Here is a 13,605-nt window from a genome sequence, read left to right as displayed (position 1 = left end):
GATCAAATGTGGCCAGGGTAACAGTACTGAGTTTTGTAGCTGACTTTTGGGAAGTGCTAAAAATTCCACTTAGCATTTTTACCACTTTACATTTTACAGTCAAACAACAGCTGCAGGTTAATTAACCCCCTATGAAAAATACTACTTTCCAACCACTACCTCCCCAGTACCTTTATAACAAGGCAAAATTAATTTCAGGTAGTTCTGAGACAGAGCAGCAGCTGCACCAAAGATCTGATCAGGAAAACTGTGCAGAACATAAGACATGGAAATACAAAATGTAACCAACTTTATTCTAAAAATCTAAAAGGAACAAACAAATATTTGCAATTTTTTTGGGTTACCCTACCAAAGAATACAAAATGTACATCTACTTTGACAGGCAGATCTGTGTTTAGTTCAAAGCAGTTGGGTTGAGACTTGTAAGGTAATGCATGGAAGGACATGAATGATTTCTCTACCCATCACCTGACACACTGTTTGGTTTCTCATTTATTTGGCTGTCTTTTTGTTTGGCTTACATTGCCTCCTACATGTTCCTTTGTTCAGTGTATTGGTTGCACAGGCTCTATCCATGTTAACCTGATGGTGCCAGGCCAGGCACCTGGTTTCCATTCTGTGTGCTCCTGCTCTGAGTCCACATCTCTTCAGCTTCTGCCCAGTCAGTAAAGAGTCATCTTGGTTCAAACAGCCTCTGACATTGCAATCACTTCCCATGTAGGTCAATACAGCCTGTCTGCAGCACAGGCCAAATTACTGCTGCCTCTCTTTCCTTTGCTACCTTCTCCCTCTACCAGCTTCAGCTCCCTCTTGCTAGTCCCCTCTCCAGACTGGGTCATCCCCTCTCAAGTTTGGGAAACAGAACCCCTGTGATTTCTCCACTCTCTCATTCTCCTTGGCCCCTGCCCAAGAAGCCAACAATGCCCAATGTCAGGACATCACTCCCTGGGCCAGAAGAATGCCAGCAGGTTGGCTGCAGTTGTCTGCACTGCTTCTGTGGAGTTAAATTCATGCTGCTTGTGCCTCCTGTCTGTGGGGAAGAGCTCTGTCAGCTCTGTGTCATCTTCTGCAAAGAAATGGGCTACACTTGAGACAGGGTAGGGGCCAGTAGAGCACTACTGGCCACCCATGCTGCGCATGGGAACACCCTTGGCCCCTGAGATGAAGATTAAAGGTGGACCAAAGATTTTTTTCTGATGGTTCCTAAAGATCATCTCAAAATTGTGACCAAGTATAGTTTTTTGTCCCTTCAGTGGGAGAGTGGTCTCCATCTGTGGGCTTGAACCCATGTTTGCGCACACATAATCCTTATCCTCAAATTTACATCAGCTCTCAACGTTTGAGATGCTTTCCCACCTATCTGTTCTGTGAAATATCTAAAAAACTCCTGAACACTATAAAAATAATAACTATTCTTATTTCATTTAGTGCATACACTTTAGAAAAGTTGCCAAAATTCATGTACTCAGCTGCTCCTTATTCTCTTCAAGATTACTCTCTTTTGTCCTTGCATATGTAAATATTATTGCTGACCCACTTCTGCATCCTGCAAGAAATTAGTCTTCTAAAGTGCCCTGTCAGGATGGAATTGAACAGATATGGGAAAACTGCTGAAAAAAAGCCAAGATTGATGTAGTGGTAGATTGCTTTTCCGAGGGCTTGGCAGAAGATCCCTCCCAGAAAGGACTGGCAGGAATGTAAGGCTCCATGGCTGCTCTTTGAGTGCACTTCACATCTTGAGTGCTTGCTAATTTAGGTTTCATTGGAATGGCAGATGGGGAAATGAGATTTGTGGGGGCTTTCATCCCTCATCCCTCTGCAGTAATGTAGATTACTAAATGTTGTTCAAATCAGCAGAAATATGAATGCAAACCTACTGGACTTGACATTGTTAGGCCTGATTTGTTGCAGTATCTTTGTGCTGAAAATGTAGACAAGGTAGAAGGCTTGACACTGACTGAAACCTGCCTGAATTCCTGCTCTTCAGTCAGAGCCATCACCTTCAGTAGCAGTGGATCATTAGACACAAGTAGAAAATGAACTCTAGAACTTCATACACAATGTAGCTGGAAGCTTAAGGAATGATGACTGATTTATACAGAACATGAAAGATGTTTTAACCTCCAGATCCAGCTGACTGAGCAAGTCAGATGACTGACTTATATCGGATATGGAATTTCACAGGAAAATGTTTTTCTTTTCAAAGGTCCTTAGTATTAGGAATTCATGGAGAGAATCAAAGCAGCCACAGATACTAAAACTAGTAATGTTTTAACTAAAGAGCAGCAGATTGTTACTTCACCTAAAAAGCAGCCACTGAGAAGAATAGACTCATACAGGTTTTTAATTATCTAAGTACATTTAGATTTAATGGCATGAAGGAATGTTTACTTAAGATGTCTGGATTTTTTTAAAAAAATTTTGTTTGTTTGGGTTTATTTTCTTCTATCAGTTATAAAGAGATGGTACAGAAATAATTCTGAAATGAAGAACAGATGTACTTCTCTGCTCTCCTTAACATGCCTCAAATTTGTAAATGCAAGAGTCAATAGCTTTCTCAAAATTGTTCCAGCTCTGTGTCTTCCCAAGAACCTACTTTAACACATGGGCTTCATTGTAGCTTCAGAGTAATTCATGTCAAAAGAGAAAGAGCTCTATCTTTGGATGTTATCTCTAAAATCTGACTGTGGGAAAAACTGAGAAATGCTCTGAATGTAAACTTCTGGCCACAGTGAAGGTTCTGGAAGGAACAGTCTTGGATGAAACTGAGTTTGTGATTGAGAAACATCAATGATTAATAAAACATCAAAAAAATTTTGCAAAGGATAGAATGATCTTGACTAGGAGCTGCTTGGCCTGTTGTGCATGTAGAGGAGGATTCATAAGAGTATGCACAGCCCACAGCTGCAGGCATTTAAGCACAACGGAGAAAATGTGCCCTGGAGGTTACTTCTGTGAACAAAATGATACCTTAAAAATCACCACCTTACAGTGGCTTCTAGGATGTATGCAGAGAGTTGGGCTCCAAGCAGCATTATCTCATGTGCTTCAAGCTGTGTCTGGCCAAGACAGCTATCAGCCACCACACTGAGTGCCATTACTTAACAAATGAAACAGTCCTGTACTTACATTACATTATCTTGGCCATTTTGTATGGTTTAGAGCCTTTCACTTATCTGGCGCTCTGCAGTGAGAGAGCAGCTGATGATACTCTGTTGAAGCTGGAGCACTGTGTCTTCTCTACCCTTTAACTTCATTTTCTACCAAAAAAGATTGATCTGAACAGCCAGAGCTTTTAATGGCATCCTAAATCTGTAATTTTCAATATGTTTTGATACTTGGAATTTTTAAAAAGTGATAAAGACCTCTTTAGAAATGTAAAGTATGTGGACTGTTGCAAAATCTATGAGACTTCACTGTTTCTTAGCAATATTTCACAGAACCCAGAGAAATAATTGACTGGTACCAACAACTCACAGACCAGAAAACCTCTAAAATGCCTTGGACAGACTGCTTCTTTCAGGTGGAAATAAAGCCACCTTAATAAATTTTTCAGTCCCGAACATAATATTTTGTTTCTCCCGTATTTTTATTCTATGCCTGTTGCATCTTACTAAAATATCACCTTTTATCATAACTAGAATGTTCTTTGTTCAAAGTTGTACTTTTATACTTCTGTTTTCACATACTCATGAGCCTTGGGTTTGTGTGTACTTTGTTACCTTAGCAGCAGTAAAGTTCTGTTTAATCTTCCATGAAGGTCTGGCATAACAATGAATCATTCTTACCACGAAATCTTTAGAAACTACCCCTGCCCCTATAAATTCTCATTGTCTACTCCAGTCTTTCTGTACCTCCTGTAAACAAAGGAAACTGCTCATAAATCATTTTAGCAATGTTTTTAATTTATTACATTTCTTCTACTTAACTCAAAGTTTGTACCACTTTGTCTTCAAGTGTCCAGAACTGTACAATAGAAATGGAGTTACAGGCGTGGCCTCAGGACATTTACCAGCAGCAGCTGCAGGACAAAGGGTGATGTCCAGTCTTAACCTGTACAACACTTGAAAGTGCAAAACATCACAGGGTGATATCCAATAGATTTTACACACCACAGAAGAACAATTCTCTGCTTAGGAGCCATATAAAGTAAGATGCTGCTCTACAAGCTTTAAAATCTTCAGCTTCTCAGTGTAATATTTATTTTTCCTAACTTTCTGGATTACTTTCACAATGAACTAGCTTCATTATGTGTGTGGAAAGACTGGCAAAAGAGAGACATGAGAAAGCTGTCTGGATTTTCAATTCCCATGTTGCATCAAAGTTGTTACTGAAAAGTCCTAGGGGCAAAGTTCTTAGGCCAAAATATTATAAATATACTTAAAAATTGAGAAATACAAGAAAATTCATTGAAATTTAGGCCGAGACTTTTCAAAATCAGTTCCAAAGAGTGTTTGAAAGGATCCTTTAATTAAGTTGTTGCATTAGTTATCAAGTTGAATGTGGGCAGGGAACCCCCTACTCTTTGATGGTTTCTCTAAATATGAGTGGAATAAAGATGCTGAAGCTTTGGCTGAAGCTGTGCCAAGTGTGATAGAGGGAAGATCTTCATGAGCTCTGGTACTTTAGCTCCATTTGAGTTTATCAAGTCTGGCTATGAGTTTGGTTGCTCAGACTCTGTTTTGAAGTTCAAGCTGTAGGAACCTACCAACCCAAGGGCTGCAAGAACAAAAGAGACACTCTAAAAACAATTAAAAATGAAAATGTGCAGTGTCTTGTCTGTCATTCTTTCCTGATAGCTTTTGAGGATTTATACAGCTTATAAGCACCTTCAAATGAACTGAAATGAAAGTTGTCTTTTTTCCAAATGGGAAAGGAGACCGTATCTGTGGCTTTTGGAGCTAACAAAATAGAAGATTCTTATATGAAGAGGAAACAATCTCAAAAAATACCTTAGTTACAGTTTTTACAGTCCCTTTAGAATTCTTAATTTTCTTATTTACAGCTCATGCTTTTTCCATATAATGTCATTGCCACATGCTTTCTCTGGGTTATTGGTCATGTGTCAAGGCTGTCTCTGAGATGTAGGAGCATTCTCTTCTATGTCCAGCACCCTTCGAATCCGTGTATCTTTTTTTTTTTGCTTTGCAGAATTTATGAAATGTATTAGTGAGCAGAACTTATTAATATTATAGTTTAAAGCTATATATTAGTGCTGTGAGTGAATCGTGTACAACCAGTGAATTGCCCTAATTTTGTTTCATAAAATGAGAGCATGGCCAAAACAGAATATTAAACCAAATATTTTCTAGTAGTGAGTAAATAGAGAAATAAGTAGGAAGTAAGCACCTCCATCTTTTAAAGAAAAACTTTGAGAAATACAGGAAAATTTGTTGTCAGAAACAATCCTGAAGTGTGAAGGAAATTCACTAAAGTAATGGGAATTTTCCAGCAAATTCTTATAATTACTCACCTATCACAGAATTTTAACAAGTTGCTTGGTGTTGCCTTACAAACCAACATAAAAAAAAGTTTGTCTCCTTTGCTGCTTTTCCTGGTCATTCAGCAGCAATTAAACAATAAACACTTGTCTTTCACCAGTTTGTGGTTCCCATAGTAAAAGTTATGCTCAAGTGAAGACAGGAACACTGAAGCCAGAAAAATCTGAACCTTTGTACCTAAGTGCACTCTAATGAAGTTTACTCTTTTTTTTTTTCAAAAAGCATTCTCATGAAAGCAAAGTAATGCATACATCTCTGCAAGACTGGTACTTGAATTCCCATTTTATATTCCTGATATTAAGCTCCAGTCCAGAGGACAGTGAAATCAGTAGAAAGCTTTCCAATGAATCCCACAAGATAAATCAAGCTCTAAGAGAGCACTGAGAGTTTTATGGCTCTAGCTAGGTACCTTCCTCAAGAAATTCAGGATTTCAAAATAAATAATCAATATTAAAATGTACAACAAGCTTTAAGGATATATTTAACAGCAAGTCAAGGTCTGTGCTTAGTCTGAACAGTGGAAATTCACTGAGGGCAGTGGCACTGCAAAGGTGTGAAGGAGGATGACACAGCATACATCATCACTGGGGTGAAACTGTGTGAAGGGGAAATTTAGTGGGAATGAGCAACCATCTGGCTGCATGCAGGGAAGTAAGAGAATGGGGGTTATGGCTGTAGTAATATGTATAAGGTTGTGAACTGTCTGGTTCTTGACTTTATTTAAAGGCAATGTGCATCCTCAGATGAGGACCGAGTTGCCCTTGGTCACTTGCAGATGAGCCGACTGATGAAGGGTTATTTAGGGTCACCATGAAGGGTTATTTGGGGTCATCTGCTTATCCTGATGATTAATAACATCTGTTCCACAGCTGACAATATTGGGAACTGAACATCCATACCAGGGAGTGAAAATGGGCAGCGCTGTTTAACTCCTTTGGAATATATGGCATAGGACAGCCCTCTCACCCAGTGTCCTGCCTCTCCTGCGTTGTCCCTGTTGCTTGCCTCGACAGGATTGCCTATCCAGAACGGCTCATTTTCCGCCTTTTGCCGCAGTAAGGGGCGACCAAGGGGCCAGACCCGGACCCAGCGGATCGGATCTGGCGGCTCCGCATGGGGTAAGAGGAGGAGGGGCAGCCTGAGCTGGAGCGAGGAGCAGCCCACTGGCGGGGGGAGCGGTTTCAGGCGTTGTTCACCTCGAACTGCCGGCAGCGCACCTGGAGAGCGGCACAAGCCCCTCTCAGCCTCTCCCAGGTGGCAGCGGGCAGCCCCGGGTGCTGGGGCACGGCAACTGGGCCGGGCAGGCTGCCGCATGCCTCCGTTTCCCCGGCAGTTGGGGGCGGGCAGGCTCCTTCCCGGCTCCCTCCTGGCTCCGTGCTACGGCTGTCCCCGCCCGGGGAGGACTACAGTGCCCGTCGGTCCCTGCGCGCCGCCCACACACCCCCGCCTCTCGCCGCTATCGCTGCCTCCTGCCCGCCGGGAGCCGGAGCCGGTTTGCCTGAGAGCGCGGGGCTGCGCGGGCAGGACAGGCGGTGCTGCGGGCTCTGCGGGCTCTGCGGGCTCTGCGGGCTCTGCGGGCTCTGCGGGCGGTGGCCACGCTCAGGGGCGGCGGCGAGGTGGAGCTAGGCGGCCCCGTCCCCGTCCCGTGCGGGGGAGCGGCTCATCGCATTCTCGCTGCCCCGTCCCGACCGCTGCTGTGGCCGCGGCTCATGAGGTGAAGATGGTGATCCGCGTCTTCGTCGCCTCTTCCTCGGGCTCGGTGGCGGTGAGTGGGGGCGAGCGGCGGGAGCAGGGAAAGGAGCGCGGCCGCCGCGGGCAGGGCTCAGCCTGCGGGGCCGGGGGCTGCGCGGGGCTGGCGGCTCGTCCTCCCCGCGCTGCCCAGCCCTCGCTCGGCTCCGAGCCTGTCTCCGCACGCCGGCACGGAGCCGAGGCCGTCCGTGGGCTGCCCTGGGACGCGGGGCTGAATTTTCCGCGGTTGCGTGTGCGATGGGGGCGAAAAAGACAACTCTCCTCCGCAAGGCTGCCGAAGCTTAACTAGCTCGTAAATTGCCTTTGGCAAACCAAGCTCCCCGAAACCTTTGTAGGGGACAAACCTTGGGTGTGTTTAAAGGGTCTTAGAGGTCGTTAAGTGCGGCTAAACTTTCCGTTTTGGGAGGCGACCAGCGCCGCGGTGCAGGGGAGAACATCCCGAGGGGAGCCGAGCCCGGGCAGGTGCGGTGCCTCGGTGCCTGCCACCCACGGCAGGGTGGACAGATAAATACAAGGAGAGCCGAGGGACAGGCTGCAGGCCACCAGCACCTCTCTGCATTAAGAAATACTCTAGAATAGGTACAGCTCTTCTCAGACTTTCTTTTGAAGGGCATCACTGCACTCTCTGTTTAATTGAAGCTTATACATGGTTCTCTTGTTTAATTAATTGTGCGTGTGACCTATGAATTTCCATATTTTCATATAAAGTGGCAGCTTTCTGTTAAGGAAATCTGGGCATAAATATGCTGCTGAATTTGCTCTTTACTAAGAAACATTGAAAGGATTTAGATGTAATTGATATTCTTTATGCTTCAGCAGTGAGGCAGCAGCACTTTCTGTATTGCAGAAGGATGTAGCATATTCCTGTCTGAAGGAATATGCTATTGTGTATTCAGTTCCTTCAGCCTTTTACTGAGTGGATCTAGTTTTCAGTTCAGTAGCATGACGACAGGTATGTGTTCTGATATGATTTGGCTTGAAGTGTTCAAATGCTTAGTGGCTGCATTACAGCTAATAAAAACTAATTATCCGTTTCAGTAGCCAACTGAGTAAACACAGCATCTTCAGAACTCTGTAATCCATGTCCATCAAGCATCCATAAGAGAAACATCATCTTCCCTGCATGGGCAGTTGGTTCATGCTGTGGTAGTGTAGCATTGCTGGTTTTAGTTTCTGTTTCATGCCCCATGGGCTGAACAGTATACATAGTTTTGTATTTTGTTTTTATTGAAGGGGTAGAAAAAGGCCACATAGGTCACTCACCCCCGTCTCCAGTTTGCCAGGAGGTTACTGATAGGAGTTTTTGATTCTAGTCTCTCCTTACCCTGTCTGCCTGCAAGGTACATATGCAGTTAGCAGAGCAATATAATCCTCATAACTATCTATTAACCCAGCAAATCAAATCTGAGTTTAACAAGCAATTTAAATTGCACATCAGTTCTCTTACTGACTTTTTTTTCTGGGTTGGACAACAAGAAGATGACAGAATATGGGTAGCAGTTTCCATGCTCGTGATAGTCAACTTTCTTCATCTAGTCAGTAGAACATCTGAGTGCAGCTTAGCCAGAGTAGAACAGGTGATTCAGTGATTGAAGGTACTGTTATAAAGGGCCAGAGCTCTGACATCTCTTTTCTGTCAGTTTTTTTTTCATCTGTGTTATCACAGCATTTAAGAACTTGAATTATGGGCTAGGTTCCTGCTGTTCTCAGTGTCACATCACGGAGGCTTTCCTTTTTTTTCTGTAGGCTTTGCAGGGGGTGTCCTTAGATTCAGGCTAAGGATGGAGGAAAATGACGAAGAAAACACTATTATTAGCTAGTTATGTGGGAATCTGCATCTGGAGAAGAAGGTGGTTACTGTATTTCATGTCTTTAAACAGTTTTAAGGGAAGTTTTAAACTTATTATCATCCTTCTAGAACTAAACATTTGTGAAAGGAAAGAAAAAGTGTTTGAGTCATACAATTGTCATCTCCTCCAGCCTTCAGCACTATATCAGCCATTTTTTGGGATCCTTTGCAATTCATGAGACAGAATTACTTCCCCATCGAGAAAAAATGAGTATCCCATGTAGATCCTACTCTGTATCCTACTAAAAATGGTGTCATAATCCATGGTTTAATTTTTACCTCTAACTTGAGTCAAATTGTAGGCTAACTGCTTATGAGAGTGGGTGTTTCTGAGATTAGTATCTGACCTGCTGCAATTGACCAGAAACTTCTGTATGTAATACTGACTGACAAAAAAAAAGCAGTGTCATTGTGACGTAATTATTTTTCCAATCTCTCTAGAGATACTTTGTGAAATTAATCTTTATCTTAAAATGGAAAATCCATGTAGTCTCTAGAGTAAGCTTTTGTTTTGGCAAATATAATGAGCTAAACACTTTGTGTATGACTCCTTTCGAAATCTTCAGAATACCCAGGTCAAATGATAGGCATTTGGATGAAACATTCCTGAGAAATACACTGACTGTATACTCAGAAAAGGCTTTAGTTTGCATAAATATAACTTTATCCAGAAACTACTAAAGTATTTATTGATCTTGATATTTAGTGTAATTTGTTTTGGACTAAAGAAGATAAAAATATATAATTGTCACACATAATTCTAAGAGTCTAGTGCATTAAGTATTTTGAGGGTCATTCCAAAGAGTGAGAAAAGGAAGTCAGTGAAGTCGAATGAGAAGGAGCCAAGAAAAATGTGAATTTTCCCTTCATTTGGTTTTGGAGTTCTCCCTGCAGCATCTTCCAAACACCTGAAAGTTCTTAGACCCCCGAGAGGTTAACTGTAACTGCTTTTTGTTTGTTTAATAAAACTTGTGACTATAAATGCTTCATGAGCTTAAAATAACTCAGAGATCCCAAAAGGTAGTTGTTGCTGGAGTGGAAACATGGATCTTCAGTGTTTAGGGAAGCTGGACAGCGGGTTTAGCCTGTAGGGACGCTGCAGAGAAGTTTCTGAGACCTCCTTGTGGGAAGGGCGCGGGGAGGCATTGTGCGTGCGGGTGCATTTCTAAATCACCTCCTGTTGTTCTAAGCATGCATTAGGCAGATTCAGTCGAATCGCAATGTTAAGCCTCTGAATAGACACACAGGCATGTTTCTACAAGCCTTACTGTCTCCTGCTCTTTCTGACCTGAATTTCTACTTGTGTTAGTAAGCTGTGTCTCAAATTCCAAGCACTTCTTTGTAGGGCTGGGGAGGCAGGCTTTGCTGCTCTTCCCTGATAAGGACAATCAATGTTCTTTTGTGCCCAAGAGAAAGGTTACTTTAAAAGTAGCCTTTGCTTTTCTCCCTCAGCAGTTCTGCTGTTTTCAGGAAATAGTTGATGCCCAGGATCATTCCCAGATGACTGTCATTTTATCTGTTTCACTTTCTCCAGTCTGTCAATAAGAATTTACACTTGTGCTACTGTACTACATGCAGACTCATAGTTAAATGGTTTTCAGTGTTTTAAAGCAGCTTTACCTTTGTCAGGAAGCTGGTAGTATAAGCTAAGTAACTCTAAGTTTGTAATTCCTGCAGTTATCTAGAAATGCCAAACCAGAGAAGACTTTAGTCTTGCAGTTAGAGGGCTGAAAATCAGGTAAGGGGAATATCACTGAAGAGCTGTTAAATAATAGAGAACCTTCAAACAGCTGCCTCATTCGTACTTTCTCCTTTGTGCTATCAACTTAATGAAATTTCATCTGTTGAGCTGAACAGATAATATAGGGAAATCAGTGAAATAATGGCACAAGAGGTACAATCTACTTTGACTAGTGAGATGTATGAAGTTTTCCATTGACATTTCTGTATGTTCACAAGATGAGAAAAACAGGTCACTGAAATTAATTTCTTTTAGTTCACAAAGATAAGTGCTGCTCAGCCACATTCTTCAGGAGAATGTGTTTGGAAGGACAGGAAAGTTTGGGGAGGAACAGCAACAGCCTGAAAAAACCAGACAATTTTAAATGACCAAAACTTGGACTTTGACTCTTGCAACTGAAGAGGATTATGGATTTTTTACTAGGAAGCTTGATAAGATAGGTGCAGTCACTGTTAAATTGTTTCTATAGCAAATATTGGCTTTATGAGACTAACGCTCTCTTTTTGATTAAGCGTATTATGGAGGTCAAATGAGTTGGATTTTTTGTTTCCTGGAATGACTTTAAATCACATTATAAAACTTTGGAATGTCAGAATAATTATAGTCATGTTTGTTTGGTTCACTTGTTGTTGGGTAATGTAGTGGAGACAAATACAGTGCTAGCATTCTTAAGGCTAAGCTGGTTTCCGATGGATGATGAATTTCAACTCCACCCTTGTTTGTAAAAAGTCATTGTAACTCAACATTTCTCATAGCTCTTCTCAGAAAGATTGGGCTTCTTGTTGGAGTTGTGGAATAAGTTAACTTAGAATATGTCACTTCTAGAATATTCACCATCTTAACTTTTTTTTCTTTGCCTCTCTTCACCCCAAAAGCACAACGATCAAAACTGAAAATTATTTTTTTTGAGTGATACAAGTGCCTTTTGAGAAAACAGTATTAGTTATGATGGTCATTTGGAGGGATTTACAACTTGTTGCATGTGATTTATGCAAGTTCAACTAAAAATTAATAAGCTTTGTATATCTTAAATATTATAATGATTTTTTAATATTTGAATTTTGTAAAATCAGATCAGAGCAGCAGGTAAGCTAGCTTTTCAGAAATGAGACAATAATCTTTACAGATGGAAGTGATCCTGCAATATTTACATGGGAAATAGCAGTATTTTAAGTGTTTAATCACAGTGTTGTCTACATCTGTCAGCATGCTGAGGATATACCTGTTGGATTGGATCCTCAAAGCCTGATTTATGAATCCCACATGAACATCATACTGTGTAACTTCACCTGTTCAAGGTGGTGGTGCTTTTGGCTGTGCAGCTACAGAGCACTGCTGTAACCACAGCAGTGATACTGGAAGAAAAAAAGCTGGGTCCTTGCTCAGTCACTGGACACATCATGTATCCGCATCTTGGACATCAGCAATTATATTAGGTGCAGAGGAGAGATGTGGGGACTTTCTGGATCTAGTCCTTTGACTTCATTCTTCCTCAAGTTTCTTATTATCGGGTTAGGTGACTCATATTCATTTTTGCTGGCTTCTGTCAGTCTTATTGCGCAGGATTGGGGCAGAGACAGCCTGTGAGCCTCACTCATGACTGTGAATTCTGTGGGGCAGGGAGGTCAATGTTGAAGGCTTTAGCTGGTTTTCCCCTGAAGGACTCACTGTTGGCATCTAGGTTTCAGGTCTGTATTCCAAATAAGTCTGTACTCTAGTTCCATTCTCCTGCCTTGTGATGGAGAGAACTGTGAGCCTGTGAACAGCAGTTCAGATCACTTAAGGAATGTGTTCAGGAGGGAGCTGAGTATGAGCCCTAGTCACAAGGATGCCAGTTGAAATTTGTGTATGGTACTTAGTACCTAACTGTTGCACCATTCCTGTATGCTCTAGTGCTTTTCAAATATTTACACTTCTTCTTGGCAGACAGATCATGTCAGAAATAATGCTACTTTAAAGAACACACTTTGGACTATACAGTGTCATGTGCAGAAAGTTTCTCACTGAACTTTGGTTACAGTCAGCTGTAATAAAACTTCAAAGGAGGTATTGTTCTGACTGAGGTTATGAAGACTTTTCTCCTTTGTTTTTCTATAGAGTACAAGTCCCCAAATGGACATACTTCACTGATGGGAACCTGTTCTCCTTAATCTTCCACCCAGATTGTTAAAGTCTAGAAATTATTTTACCTAATTCTGGTCATAAGGCCAGTGATTGTTGGATGTTGCATATAACTGAATTGGATTATAATAAATTAAAAAGAATATTGAAGTAAAAGTTAACTTGCATGCAACTTATTAGTACAAGTTACTTAGGAATGTTCAGAAATTGGGAGTTGTGGAAAAATAGCATTTAAGGAAATTCTTCATTGTTCAATATCAGTATCACTTTTATGCTTATCAGTCTGAGTGCAACTTTGAAGATAGAGAATTGTCACTGAGCTGGTAACCCAGAGTGTTTCTCTTTGCTAGCAAGTATTCTAAGGACAACAGCTTCCTCACCTGCAGCCTCAAGTGTTGGCCCCCTTGGGGAGTCTGTCCAAAAGGAAATGCTGTTGTCTTTGCTTTTCCTTATAGTGTGGAAGCTTGCTAAGAAGAGTAATGAACACAGAAACACAGAACTCCATGGATTCTATTCCTAGTTGAAATCTACTGTATCAAAAAAAGCATGACCATGTTCAAGTATGTCAGTGTTTTTTAACAGCTTAATTTTAAATAAGTTTTCCAGAAGATAGTTAACATTTCACAAGTCCCTTAAGTTGGCAA

At 41.6% G+C, this 13,605-nt stretch overlaps 1 protein-coding gene across 1 annotated transcript in view; it reads left to right on the top strand.

The window, feature by feature from the left end:
* Window positions 1–6,813: 6,813 nt before the first annotated feature.
* The window catches only part of SH3BGRL2 (SH3 domain binding glutamate rich protein like 2), a 38,118-nt gene continuing 31,326 nt past the window's right edge, over window positions 6,814–13,605 (top strand). The window contains exon 1 of the mRNA XM_030235762.2: window positions 6,814–7,266. Coding sequence (XP_030091622.2) covers window positions 6,814–7,266 — 453 coding nt within the window. The remainder of the gene's footprint in view (window positions 7,267–13,605) is intronic.

This window comes from Serinus canaria, chromosome 3, assembly GCF_022539315.1.
Source record: "Serinus canaria isolate serCan28SL12 chromosome 3, serCan2020, whole genome shotgun sequence".
Lineage (NCBI taxonomy): Eukaryota > Metazoa > Chordata > Aves > Passeriformes > Fringillidae > Serinus > Serinus canaria.
The sequence above is the reverse complement of the archived record's forward strand: the minus strand, read 5'-3'. Positions and strand labels throughout refer to the sequence as shown.